Source organism: Callorhinus ursinus, unplaced genomic scaffold, assembly GCF_003265705.2.
Source record: "Callorhinus ursinus isolate GAN/ISIS: 27379988/994484 unplaced genomic scaffold, GSC_fseal_2.0 scaffold17, whole genome shotgun sequence".
In the NCBI taxonomy this organism is placed as follows: domain Eukaryota; kingdom Metazoa; phylum Chordata; class Mammalia; order Carnivora; family Otariidae; genus Callorhinus; species Callorhinus ursinus.
Genome location: NW_027397079.1, coordinates 21,324,623 through 21,338,151, shown reverse-complemented (window position 1 = coordinate 21,338,151; position 13,529 = coordinate 21,324,623). Strand labels below are relative to the sequence as shown.

At 45.8% G+C, this 13,529-nt stretch overlaps 1 protein-coding gene across 2 annotated transcripts in view; it reads right to left on the bottom strand.

Annotated features, from left to right (window-relative positions):
• The window catches only part of MTMR7 (myotubularin related protein 7), a 113,564-nt gene that overhangs the window by 30,324 nt on the left and 69,711 nt on the right, over window positions 1–13,529 (bottom strand). For both annotated transcript variants that reach the window (XM_073902361.1, XM_073902362.1), the window contains exon 6: window positions 7,183–7,317. In XM_073902361.1, the coding sequence (XP_073758462.1) occupies window positions 7,183–7,317 (135 nt within the window). The remainder of the gene's footprint in view (window positions 1–7,182; window positions 7,318–13,529) is intronic.

Genomic DNA, 13,529 nt, shown 5'->3' with positions numbered 1-13,529 from the left:
TTAACTAATAGACATAACACATATTAGAAGTGAAAAATGAAGCAGCAGAGGGCAAGCTGGTGCCACTCTGAGCTGATGGGCTGGTGGACACCTCCCTCCTCCACAGCTGTCCTGCTCACAATTTAGCGCCTATGACATCAGCTGGGGCCCATCACCCCCAGACACTTCCCAGTGATTGTCACCTTTCTCCTGGGCATGCTATGAGAATAAAGGGTTTGGCCTTCCTCAAGAAAAAAAAATACAAAAATTATGCTATTTTGAAGACAACTTCTGTTTATGCTTTAAAATTTTTAATATTTTAAGGGGAAATTTTTCTCTAAAATTACCTATAGGCATTATTCTTTTGAAATGTACTGTTATATCACTCCTTTGTATGATTATTTTCCAAAGCTGCTGCCCTATCCTTTACAAGCTTTATAAAACAATTAATAGGATACTTGCAAGAATCCCGATGCTACATGAGCCTTATATTTCTTCTGTATCTTAAATAATTTAAGTTAAGCCTATCCACCACATACTTCAGAGATACTCTTTTTATTTTTTATTTTTTATTTTTTTTTAAAGATTTTATTTATTTATTTGACAGAGAGAGACACAGCGAGAGAGGGAACACAAGCAGGGGGAGTGGGAGAGGGAGAAGCAGGCTCCCCGCCGAGCAGGGAGCCTGATGCGGGGCTCGATCCCAGGACCCTGGGATCATGACCTGAGCCGAAGGCAGACGCTTAAGCAACTGAGCCACCCAGGTGCCCCTGGAGATACTCTTTTTAAATAGTGTAATAAATAAAACCCCAAATACCACTAGTATTATCATTTGAATGTATAATTAGAACTCTGTGTTCACATTTTTACATAGTTGAGTACCTGTGACCTGGGATAATTTGTTGATAGTCTTTCAAAGCAAAGGAGCAACACAAGATGGCTTCTTGAAAGTCAATGGTACTTCTCATAATGAACAGAAGATGGCAATATTTAATCTATCATCCAAAGTGTACTTTGTCAAGGTTTCCACAGATTTCACCAGAGACCTATCAGGATAACGTGTAGCAAATGCTGAACTCTCAAAGCAGGAAGTATGGTTTCATGAGTAATAAAAATTCAAGAAGCTATCCTGGACCTATTTTATGAATCTCCAGATAAGAGTGTGCCTTGTATACACCAAACAGTATTAAAGTCTAAATTTGTCCCCCGCGCCTTTGGCTGAGAACTCCATCTCACAAGTGAAGGGAAAGCTATTCATCTCAACTCCAAAAAATTCTCGAAGAAATAAAACATTGGAGGTAACTGCATTCCAGCCTCACTTTATGCATAAGGAATACAACAGAGAAATAACAAGTAGAGCTGGAAAAAAAATACCCTGTTTTCTCACCCAAGATCACGCCACTATTTGATAATCATCTCAGCATCTTTGGGGGCAGAAAATCTTATCAGTGAAATAAAAAGAACCCGCTCATTTCTCCACAAACTTTTTTTTTTTTTTTAATTTGAGAGAGAGTGGGAGAAAGTGCAAACGGGGGAAGGGGCAGAGGGAGAAGCAGACTCCCCGCTGAGCAGGGAGCCCAACATGGGGCTCCATCCCAGGACCCTGAGACCATGACCCGAGCCGAAGGCAGACGCTTAATTGACTGAGCCCAGGCGCCCTCTCCACAAACTCCTAATGAACACTTACTGTGTGTCAGATGCTGAACAGAATAAAAAGATGAATAAGAAGCTGTCCCTGCCACCATAAGCTTTTGAGTGTATTGGGGGAAGCACACAGCACCAAATAATAACGGACTCGACCCGCCAGGACTGGGCGGGAGAAGCCCCACGTGGCCTAGGGGATCGGGGGTCACGTCTCATGAAAGCAAGAAGCCTTGAGATGGACTTCAATCGTCTGGGAAGTGGAGACAAAGGGGAGGGCATTCCAGAAGAAGTGGGACACAAAGTCAAGGGGCAGATGGGTATCAGTGAGCCGACCAGTGCCAGTGGAGTCAGTTGTTCATGGATGGTAGCAGGAGCTAGAGAGGAGGCTAAAAATTATTGTGAGGCCTCCTCTACAGAGAGGCCCGATTCAGAAGGTTAGACTTTACCCATGACGGTGGAGAGCACCTGAAGGATTCTGACCAGGTTTATTTGAAAATTTTAGGATGTAGGTTGATGGCAGAGAAGGTCCTCTGGGCTGGAGTGGAGGACATAGGCTCCGTGGGGAGCCTGCAGGCCTGCTTTGTGGCCATATCCCTCCAACTGGCACACAGTAGGACTCAGCGAAGATTTACTGACCGGCTGACCAGCCAAACAAAGGACTGAATATTGGAGTGAAGTGGAAAGGTGAACAGGCCAAGAATGTTAAGAAACAGAATCAGATTCTTCCTGTGACCCTCAATCAATCAGTCAGACACACCAAAACCATGAGAACTGAGCCAACGATAACCTCGGCGTCAGCCTCGTCACCCCGAGGACTACAACTACCCTAACCCTGCAGTCTCAATTCCAGCAGAGTACATTCTGTACCTGAATAGCGACAGGAGCTGATCTGACAGGGTTGGGAAATGAGAACAAAAGTTATCTTGGCAGGAGGAGGGTTGGGCCACAGCCTAGCAGCAAGCGTCCCATGACGCTCCTTTCCCTCCCTCCATCTCTAACTGGTGAATTGAAGAACCTGAACGTGTGACACAAACAGGAAAATATGAGAAGGCTTGCTCTCTTGCAACTACTGCATACAACCCTGCTAGGGAACTCTTCCTTTCCTACCCCGAAGGACATCTTAGGCAGAATGAATAGCTTTTGGATTACACCCAGAGAGAAAAATCACCATCCAGCTCCATTTAAAATTCCAATTCCATATATGATGCAAAATTATCTCTTTCCCTCATTACAGGCTATAAGGACAGGTGAGGGGTCTGCTCTCCTACTCCCTTCCCGTTCCTCTTTCTTCTAGGCGCTATCTGCCTTGGGGGGGGGGAGGGGGTGTGGAGGGGGTACAGAGGAGGGATAAGTGGTAAACATCTTTTTATAAAGCTGGCAAGACCACAATTCTCTCTCCTTTGACGTTGCTGCTTTTCTGGTCACACTTACTGGCCCTCACCGCCCTCTCGGTGAAAAGGGTCCAAATGCTGCATCTCCCAGGGCACGTATGTGGGCTTTTGTAGATACGGGGTACACAGGTCAGTGACACGGGAGATCCCCCTGGCTCGAGCCTCTTCCAAGTCCCCTCAACTTCACTCCCTAGCAGACACCCTGCATTCACACGCAGCTGGGGACCGCCAGGGGACGAGCCGTCTTTGGAGGGACACTAGCAAGACGGCTCCTATGCACTTCCTTCCTCAGTGTGCACTTGACCCACGGGAAATCCCTCCACCCCTGCACTACCAGACAGGAGTGCAAACTGCCCCCTGCCTCTGAACGCTACTGTTCTCCAGCTCCCTTTCCCCCCGCTCGCCGCCACGGTGGCCATCAGCAAGGATGGGACACATCCCACAAAAAGAGGAGGTCCTAGATTCTCCTCTTTCAGGCACCCCAATCTTTACAACGGATTCCCTCAGACCACCACCCCCCCAGGATTTGGTGAGTAGAAACCACCTAATTACTGATCCCAGAGAAACAAAAAGTATCCAACATCCTGTAATGCAACTAAAAACCTGCTTACGGGGTGCGATTAGAAGCCATAACCATAAAGCTGTCTTTGGAGAAGGAGCAACGACAAGAGGCTGAGCATGAGTGGAGGCAGGTGCTTACCTACCCTCCCCCCTTCTCAGCACTGCTCAGGGCTCCCTCCCAAGGTGCTGGCAGCAGAGCCTAGCTCAGAGGCCCTCGTGGCTCCTCTGACCCTGGCCTGATTCCAGATGAGCTTCTGGTTGGTTCTTCAGCTCCATGTCTCTAGGTTCACGAGGTGTGTGCTCAGAGGCGCCAACCCTCCTGAGGCTGATGTGCACACAAGGCTCCCCTGGAGACTGCTATGAACAGCATCACGTCGAGTGGAAGGAGCACAGGCTTTGGCCACAGGTGAGCCTGGACTGGCACGTGGGCTCTGTCCTGAACTCTGCAACCTTGGGCAGATTACTTAACCTCTCGAAATCTACATCCCCTCCTTTTCAGGAAGACTGTAAGAATTAAACGAGCATTATTACAAGCTCAGCAAAGTCCGAGACTAAAGTAACAAGTCATCGACAAGGCTGAGAGAAAATTAGTTCCTCTCATTTTACAATTCAACATCTAGTGCATCGATATTGTTTCCTATCTTCTTAAGGCACCAAATCCCAGCAGTAATATACGACCCCAAGGGTATAGTTGTTTTTGAGCAGATATTCAATACATGCTGAGGACCTCACTGCCTCTGCCTCCCAAGATTGTAATGTCAACAAGGAATTCAGAAGGCCTTCATCTCAACAGGCAGCATGTAGGGTGAGCCTTGCTCCCAGGGCAGGAATGATCCAGATGCCCCCGATCCTGAGAGCAAACCCAGGGCAGGCACCCCATTTCCCACTCCCACCACCTATAGCAAGCTTGGGCTCCGTCTCCTGGCTACCAAGGAAGCCTAACACTCGGCAACCAAAACTCAACAGCCTTGTTCTTGAACAAACAGATCTAAGCAGACAGTTTAGAACTCACGTGAAGTATGTGGATGCGTGAGCAAATACAAGAATGGGGCCCTCGAATGAGACACCAGTTTTCTTTAATGGATCAGCATCAAACTTCTTATCGCCTCAAGTAAACACGCTTTGTGCTAAATATACCCTTCAAATCAAATCCTCTGGATTAATTCATTTTAAATCCGGAATCCACCTGGCTCAACAACTGCTACACGTCCCAGAAGGTTTACGCATAGTAAACACAGTACGCACTTGCATCACTGGCCCTGGAACGAGTAGGTGAATCTGTCTGGCTTTTCTTTGAATCTGGGAACAGGACAGGAGAAGGGCACCCCAATTCAGGAAAGCCCCTGCCCTTCCTTTTCTTACCTCAGGCTCAGTACATGTGCCTAAGACGCAGGCGTTCTTTAATTCACCTCTGGTCACGAGGAAATGCCAAACAGTTGCACTTTACTTACATGGAAGGTACAACAGAGGACAGGAAAGAGTCAAGGTGAGCAGGTAGGGGTGATGGTGCGGAGGGCCAGAGCGAGAAGCACACATGCAAAGAGAACAGGAAAGTCAGAGGGCTGCTGGTATCGTTCAGGTGAAAATCTACCAGCAGACCAGCTTTGTTTTGTTTTCAGAGTACCTGAAAGGAAGAGAATCCCCTATGTATCGTCTGCTGGAACGGAATCTGGCTGTAACATGGGTTTTATCGTTGATCTCCGGGGCGGACCTGCGGATCCGGTATCTGAGAGAGGCGCCTCGGCCGCCGCCCCGCCCACCGGTACCCCACAGCTCCCCTTCGGTCAGGAGCTCGGGACTGTGGGAGTTCACGGGGATGACCAGGGCGCTCATCTCACTTACACCAGCAAAACACCAAGTTAAGGGAACCAGGCCATGAATCACAGCATTTGATGACGTGAGGCTCAGAGAAGCATTGAAAACTGCCAGGGTCTGAGTGCCTACATAATGGCTAATACCCAATTCTCAATTTTCATATGGCCCATGAGTATAGACTATGTCTATAGTTACCTAGTCTTCACATCAGGGTATACTTTTAAGCGACTGGGGCTGTCAGTCATACTTCCTACGTCCTGTTATAACGCTTCTTGTGTCCTTATGCTCTTTTTAAAAAACAGCTTCGTTGGAGGGGCGCCTGGGTGGCTCAGGCATTAAGCATCTGCCTTCGGCTCAGGTCATGATCACAGGGTCCCGGGATCGAGCCCCACATCGAGCTCCCTGCTCAGCAAGGAGCCTGCTTCTCCCTCTCCCACTCCCGCTGCTTGTGTTCCCGCTCTCGCTGTGTCTCTCTGTCAAATAAATAAATAAAATCTTAAAAAAAAAAATAGCTTCATGGGCACATAACTTACAGGCCATACAATTCATCCACAGTGGTGTTTGGTATATTTACAGTGTTGTGTAACCATCACCACAATCTATTTCTAGAACATTTTAATCACCCCAAAATGAAACCCTCCACCCATTAGCTGTCACCCCCACTTCCTCCAATCCTCTTAACCCGAGGCAACCACCAGCCTACCTTCTGTCTGTATGGATCTGTCTGTTCTGGACATTTCACATAAATGGAATCATACAATGCATGGGCCTCTGTGACTGAGAGATACCCTGCAAGATGGACTTGGCTTACCCCTTGACAACTACATCCATTATTTCCTGTTGACTGTTTTATTAAATTATAAAATCAGTATATGAATACATGCATAATTAAAATAATATTTTTGGGTGCCTGAGTGGCATAGTTGTTAAGCATCTGCCTTCGGCTCAGGTCATGATCCCAGGGTCCTGGATCGAGCCCCGCATCGGGCTCCCTGCTCGGCGGGAAGCCTGCTTCTCCCTCTCCTGCTCCCCCTGCTTGTGTTCCCTCTCTGTCAAATAAATAAAAATCTAAAAAAAAAAAAAATATTTCAAACAAGAGACATGTAGAAAGTTCTCTACCTCTCTAAATCCTCCCTTCTCCGTGGAATTTTAACAGGTTGGCGTTTATCCTTCCAGATCTTTTCTTATTTTAACAGAAATTTGTATATGCCTGTAGTTTTATTTGACATAAACACAACAGTATGCATATTATTTTGTGATTATTTTTCTACTTGACATTGTATATTGTAAATCTTCCCGAGTCACAGATCCAGATTGCTACAAGTTGAATTTGAAATAGTATAGCTGAACACCTCACAAAACATGAACTGTGGGAGCTCCGCAGTAATTTATTGTTAGAGCAGAAAAGGTCAATTTTAGAAACAAGCCAAAAAAATAAATAAATAATAATTTGGTGTATTTAGGAGAGCAAGCTCCAAAATTAAACCACACTCATTGGTTGTGTGCACCATGTACCCGGCACGATGCTAGGAGCAGGGGAACTCTCGAAAGGCTCTGACGCGATGAGGAGCGTAGGACACCCCCCGAAACAACTCACAGGTGCAAACACACTCACCCACGGAGAAACACTCAGCCGAGCAGGGCGGCCCCATCCTGACTTTACAAAGAGGAACAGCCCCTTTGCCGACGAGGCACCCGGAGCGGGGACCACAGTCCGTTTGTTTACCTTTGCCTCGTCTCCAGGTTCACGATTCAGGGCTGTGAAGACATGCACGGGAACGGCAACACTTACTTTGGGCCGGGTGTCCACGACGTAAATGAAGTCACTTCCCGGATTGGCTTTCCTGATGGCCTGGAGCATCTGCTCGTCCTCGAGGCACCGGGCGCTGAAGCCGGACAGGGGCTGGCTGCTTCGGCAGATGGAGGCCTGCGGGACATGGCAGCGTCAGCTCCCACTGATACCTCGAGACCACGGCCCCAGCAACGAGCCCCAAGCCGGCTTGTAGAAGCATCTTCATGCCTTCCAAACATCAAGCTTGGTTTCTTTTTAATTCAGGCCAGAGAAACCACTACCAGGGCAAGCAGTGCCAAGTTTCTCTGCGCAAGAAATTAGGAGTGAATATGGATGTTCAGATAGGATCTAAATTAGGAAATATAAAGCCATTTACGTAGCCTACTTTCCCTTTCACCGGTATTATTTCATTTTCCTGCTGGAGGTAGAAATATAAAGTAAATAACTATTCTCCTAAAATGTACAGGATACTGCTAATAGCAAGACTCGTAAAAAATAAATAAGTTATTGTGTTGTGCTTTCCATCAGTTTTTACCAGCTCGTTTGGAAACATCACAAATACTAAAAACCCATTCTAATCCTAAATGTCCGGGAAGTTTCTGTTGTGACGAAAGACCTTTGTCACCCAAGAGAGCAGGCACACCCCCAGGCTGCCCCTGGTGAGCTAGGAGCAGGGCTTTCCTCTGGAATCAGTCTGCGTTCTATTCTGCCATTTCCCTAGGCTGCGATTCTGACAGATGACATGTACAATAGCGTAAACCTTTCCCTGAGGTATTGGGAGGGGAGTATGGATACATCCTAGCAGCTATAAAACTGAGACTTTTGAGGCAAAGTGCTTTTTAGGGACTTAGATTTTATTTTAACACTTAAAGGAATGACTCTTGCCAAGAATCCACACTGAGGCTGTGAGTCCCCTGGATGAGAATATGGAGGGAGCAGGGCTCGGTGAGGAAGAGAGGCCTCTTGCTGCAGGCGGGCAGGTGAAGCAGGGCAAACTCACTGAAAATGGTGGTGGCAGAGCCTGCTCAGGGTGCCCGCCCTGCAGGACTCTGTGCAGGAAGGGATAGCCCAGCTCTGAGTCCAAGCACAGCTTAACTGTCCCTGAAATTCAACCCAGGACAACTTAGCTAGGGTTTGGGTTTCCCCGGAAAAAAAAGGAAGCATTGGTGCTCCTCACTGGAAAAGGTGGGAATGTTTCTCAGTAACCATACCATCCTTCAGCTGAGGACCTGCAGGCAAGCCCGAGAACCGCAGAATAGCTCAACGCATAACTGGGCCACTGCCAGAGCATTCCAGAACCACCCCGTAACAGCGAGGGAGGGCAATCACTGAGGTCGGTCAAGAACTCTGGGGCGCCTGGGTGGCTCAGCGGGTTGAAGGTCCGACACTTGGCTTCAGCTCAGGGTTGTGGGATCGAGCCCCGTGTCAGGCTCCGCGCTCAGTGAGGAGTCTGCTTGATATTCTCTTCTCTGCCCCTCCCCGCTCACTCACATTCTCTCTCTCTCCCTCTCTCAAATAAATAAATAAATAAATAAATCTTAAAAAGAAAAAAGAGAAAAAGAACTCTGGGTCCTGCAGCCGGGTTCAGAATCCAGGAGGGAAATACATGGCAGAGTGGTAGGAAAAGCAAAGGGGCAGCAGAGTTGCTCCAGAGTTGTAGGATTCTTGAGTTATTGGCAGAAGTGCAATTGTAGCCTGGAGAAAGGGACTGGGGGGCCCGAACTCAGATGAGGACAGCCAGCAAGAGGGAGGTCCTAGAAGAGAAAGGCAAGCAGGGCAGGGACCAAAGGCGGGCTGGGAACGAAAGGCAAGTAGCTTCAATGGATAGAAAGCAAATCGCCCCAGAGGGCTTTCCTAATGCTTCCCCTGTGGGTCCTGTTGAGAGAATATTACCCTTGCCTGGCAGCCTTTCTCACTGATGTCGGTCACCTGAGAGCAGAGGGAAAACTCTTCAACGGTAAACTGTCACGGGAGCTCCTCATCTACAACATTACTACTAGTAATTAAAATACCCAACATTTTTTGAATGCTTATTATGTGGCGAGCACTACTATAAAAACTTTGTGTTTTTTTCTTTATTTTTTTTTTTGATGTAATGTTCCATGATTCATTGCGCATAACACCCAGTGGTCCATTCAATACATGCCCTCCTTAATACCCATCACCGGGCTAACCCATCCCCCCACCCCCTCCCCTCTAGAACCCTCAGTTTGTTTCTCAGAGTCCATAGTCTCTCATGGTTCGTCTCCCCCTCCGATAACCCCCCCCCCTTCATTTTTCCCTTCCTACTTTTTTTTTTAACATATAAGGTATTATTTGTTTCAGAGATAGAGGTCTGTGTTTCATCAGTCTTACACGATTCACAGCGCTCACCATAGCACATACCCTCCCCAATGTCTATCACCCAGCCACCCCATCCCTCCCACCCCCCACCACTCCAGCAACCCTCAGTTTGTTTCCTGAGATTAAGAATTCTTCATATCAGTGAGGTCATATGATACATGTCTTTCTCTGATTGACTTACTTCACTTAGCATAATACCCTCTAGTTCCATCCATGTCGTTGCAAATGGCAAGATTTCATTTTTTTGATGGCTGCATAATATTCAATTGTGTGTGTGTATGTGTGTGTGTATCTCACACCTTCTTTATCCATTCATCTGTTGATAGACATCTTGGCTCTTTCCACAGTTTGGCTATTGTGGACATTGCTGCTATAAACATCGGGGTGCACATACCCCTTCAGATCCCTACATTTGTATCTTTGGGGTAAATACCCAGTAGTGCAATTGCTGGCTCGTACGATAGCTCTATTTTCAACTTTTTGAGGAACCTCCATACTGTTTTCCAGAGTGGCTGCACCAGCTTGCATTCCCACCAACAGTGTAGGAGGGTGCCCCTTTCTCCGCATCCCTGCCAACATCTTTCGTTTTCTGACTTGTTAATTTTAGCCATCCTGACTGGTGTGAGGTGGTAACTCATTGAGGTTTTGATTTGGATTTCCCTGATGCCAAGCGATGTTGAGCACTTTTTCATGTGTCTGTTGGCCATTTGGATGTCTTCTTTGGAAAAATGTCTGTTCATGTCTTCTGCCCATTTCTTGATTGGATTATTTGTGCTTTGAGTGTTGAGTTTGATAAGTTCTTTATAGATTTTGGATACTAGCCCTTTATCTGATATGTCATTTGCAAATATCTTCTCCCATTTTGTCGGCTGTCTTTTGGAACTTTGTGTTATTTTTATTTAATCTTCTCAATTACCATCTATGATTTGCTTCATTTTCCAAATGAGGCAACCAAGGCACAGAGAGGTGACATAACTTGCTCAATGTTACACAGCTAATAATTAGGGAAGACAGAAATTCCATCCAGGCATAACATTTTCTGATCCTGAGTTCTTAACCAAAATAATATAGCACCGAGGTACAGAAATAAGTCAGGAGGCATGAGAGAATTAAGATGCGGCATCCAAGAAGGTCTGGCTTTCAATCCACAGTTTGCTTTCACTTGGTAAATGATCTTGGGTAACTGACCTATTGTCTTTGAACTTTGGTTTTCTCATCTACAATATGAGGATAATAATATAAAAACTACAGAGTATGATGAGGTTTATAATTTTCCTAGAACTGTACCTAACACATAGTGAGTTTCAATAAACATTAGTTATGAAAGGAAGAGAAAAGGTTAGTGTTTTTCTTAAGGTAAATCACTTCTTTGGAAATCTTAACAGAGTTTGGTTTCCCAGAGATTTGTACTGTGAATTTGGGAGATCACACTATTAACCATTTAAAGTAAAACTGATTTCTTAAAAATGAAACAAGACGAAACCAGAGAGGGAGACAAACCATAAGAGACTCTAACTCTTAGGAAACAAACTGAGGGTTGCAGGAGTGGAGGCGGATGGGAGGATGGGGTGGCTGGGTGACAGACATTGGGGAGGGTATGTGCTATGGGGAGGGTATGTGCTATGGTGAGCGCTGTGAATTGTGTAAGACTGATGAATCACAGATCTGTACCCCTGAAACAAATGAAACATTTAGTAAGGAAGAACAAAGTATACGGCAATTATAAGGGCTGGTAAATAACATGCACAGGCTTCCGAATGTAAGCGACATTTATAATTTATACATCTCTAACTGTTATCTACAAAGCTGTTAGTAGTTTGATATCCAAAGGGAGTATGGATGGCTCTATATAACCCCTGGGCAGTTCAAGGCCTAAACTTTTTATTCTGAGCTCTCCCTTGACATCAGTAAAATTGGGAGGGCCTCAAATGACCAACAACAAGTGCCCCTTCACCCCTTGCTCCTATGGATAAAGCCCCCCAGCTAACCCTCCCTAAGATCTGACTGAGCTCCTGCACCTGCTCATCTCTGAGTAGTGGCTTTCAGTACCCTGCCAGCCCATGGAATTCAACAAGCCAATCACATGCCCCCGTAGGAACCTGAGGTCACCGTGCCCACCTCACTACAAAGCCTGCCTCCCACAGTCCCTGCTGGTTCACTCTGTTCCTGAGCACCACCCCTGGGTGCCCTGAATGGCACGCAGTGTCCTCCTCCCCTGGGAAGTGAGTATACACAACCCAGAAACCGCTGACAACCACTTCTACCCAGTGTCAGGTGTCATGTGGGCAGCCTTCCCTGGAGCCTTAGGGCAGGGATCTTCTTCTCACCAACAAATGACTAGGAAGTGATTACAACACCACGTATCATAAAAGCTGATATGAAAGGAATGATGCCCCCTCAGCAGGGGCATTTATATCAAAGGATTCTCCCCCAGGACTTCTAGCTCATGCAATGATGTGCATTTCATGCCATAATCTAACTCCCGATCCCACTACCGCACATTAGCCAAGCCACCTCACCAGCCAGAGGGGCCCTTAAGTAACACAAGGATGTGTGAGGAATGATAGTTTAACTAAAAGAGATGATATTCTTATTCACAAGCAGTAAGTTTTACTGGGTGAGGAATACATATTCTTAAGCCTAAAATGTTTAGTGCTCGCTTTGGCAGAACATATACTAAAGACTAAAATGTCTAAAATCACAAAAAGGGAAGAAAGAAAGATCAGCAAATTTACATAATCCACCTGTTTCCTTTTTTTTTTTTTTTTATCTGTTTACTTTTCATGGAAGACTGCCTGGTTTATGTACGAGTTTTCCAGAGCAATGACAGCATGAACTGCTGCTTTGTTACCTCACACATCATCCACTGAACCAAAGAAATCCACCTTTGACAGTATGTCCCTTTATAAAAATCCCTAGATACGTCAGAAGCATTTACATCATGAACCTGGATATTGAAACCTAAATGTTGTTATAAAACACAAAATGGATCATTCTGCTCCATGCAGGACGGAATTTAGTTCCTGGGGGTGGGAGAGTGGGTATGTATGTCTGGGCACATGAACTGTTTCCCTGGGGTAACCGGTTCATCAAGCAATGCTCAGAAACACATCTCTATTTTATACTTTGTAAGAAGAGCTAAAACATGAAGCATTATCTTCCTGAAAGTTCTAACTACAGGAAATCAGTTATTTTCAACTATAAATGAAGGCTGCATGGTTCATTTTCCAGCCTGGAGATCAAGTCAAGATCCTCCAAGAGCAGGAACAGAACTATGAAAAGCTGAGGCCAGTAGGTGAAGAGCTTCTGGGGTCTAATTGCCAAGACTTCTATCCTGTTCTGAGACATAGCACACTTGCCCTTCGCAATAATTACAACTGACCAAGAAAAAAGTCTCTTTTCTCAGGAACATCAAAACAGAAGGAAAAGAAGTAGGGTAGACACTACGCACACTTTTTAAATACCCAGCGCACCTTCACCTCTTCAACAACAATAAAAGAAAGGATCCTCCCTCTCTTACTTCTTTATCAATGGATGTTACAAAAAGTGTCCATGTTACTGGCATCCTAATTTCAAATACAATGTCATGAAACTCCCTATTCGCTCCATCTTTTTTTTTTTTTAAGAAATTCACATCTTTCTTTCACCACTTCTCCAGTTCTATGTAGGCTGAAATATAGTTGGAGTCAAGTAATACAGAACATTAATAATATACTTGCCTTTTTTAGACCCCAGTGAATGTAACCAAAAGTAAAATAGTTTATATCCTTTCAATTAACGGAACTTACACTGCTCAGTGAATATCTGCCTCCAAAGCAGGCAGCACAGAAGGCTGTAAGCTTACTCGGGTGCAGACGGCATTGCTCAAGGTATTTCTGGAAACCTCCTCTTAGAATCGGACACAGACCTGAGCCTACTCCCTCACCCATAGGTACACGCATGTGCAGTCACACTCACACACATCTGTTGCAATTGTTTATGGCTGTGAATTTGCCTTTGAATCC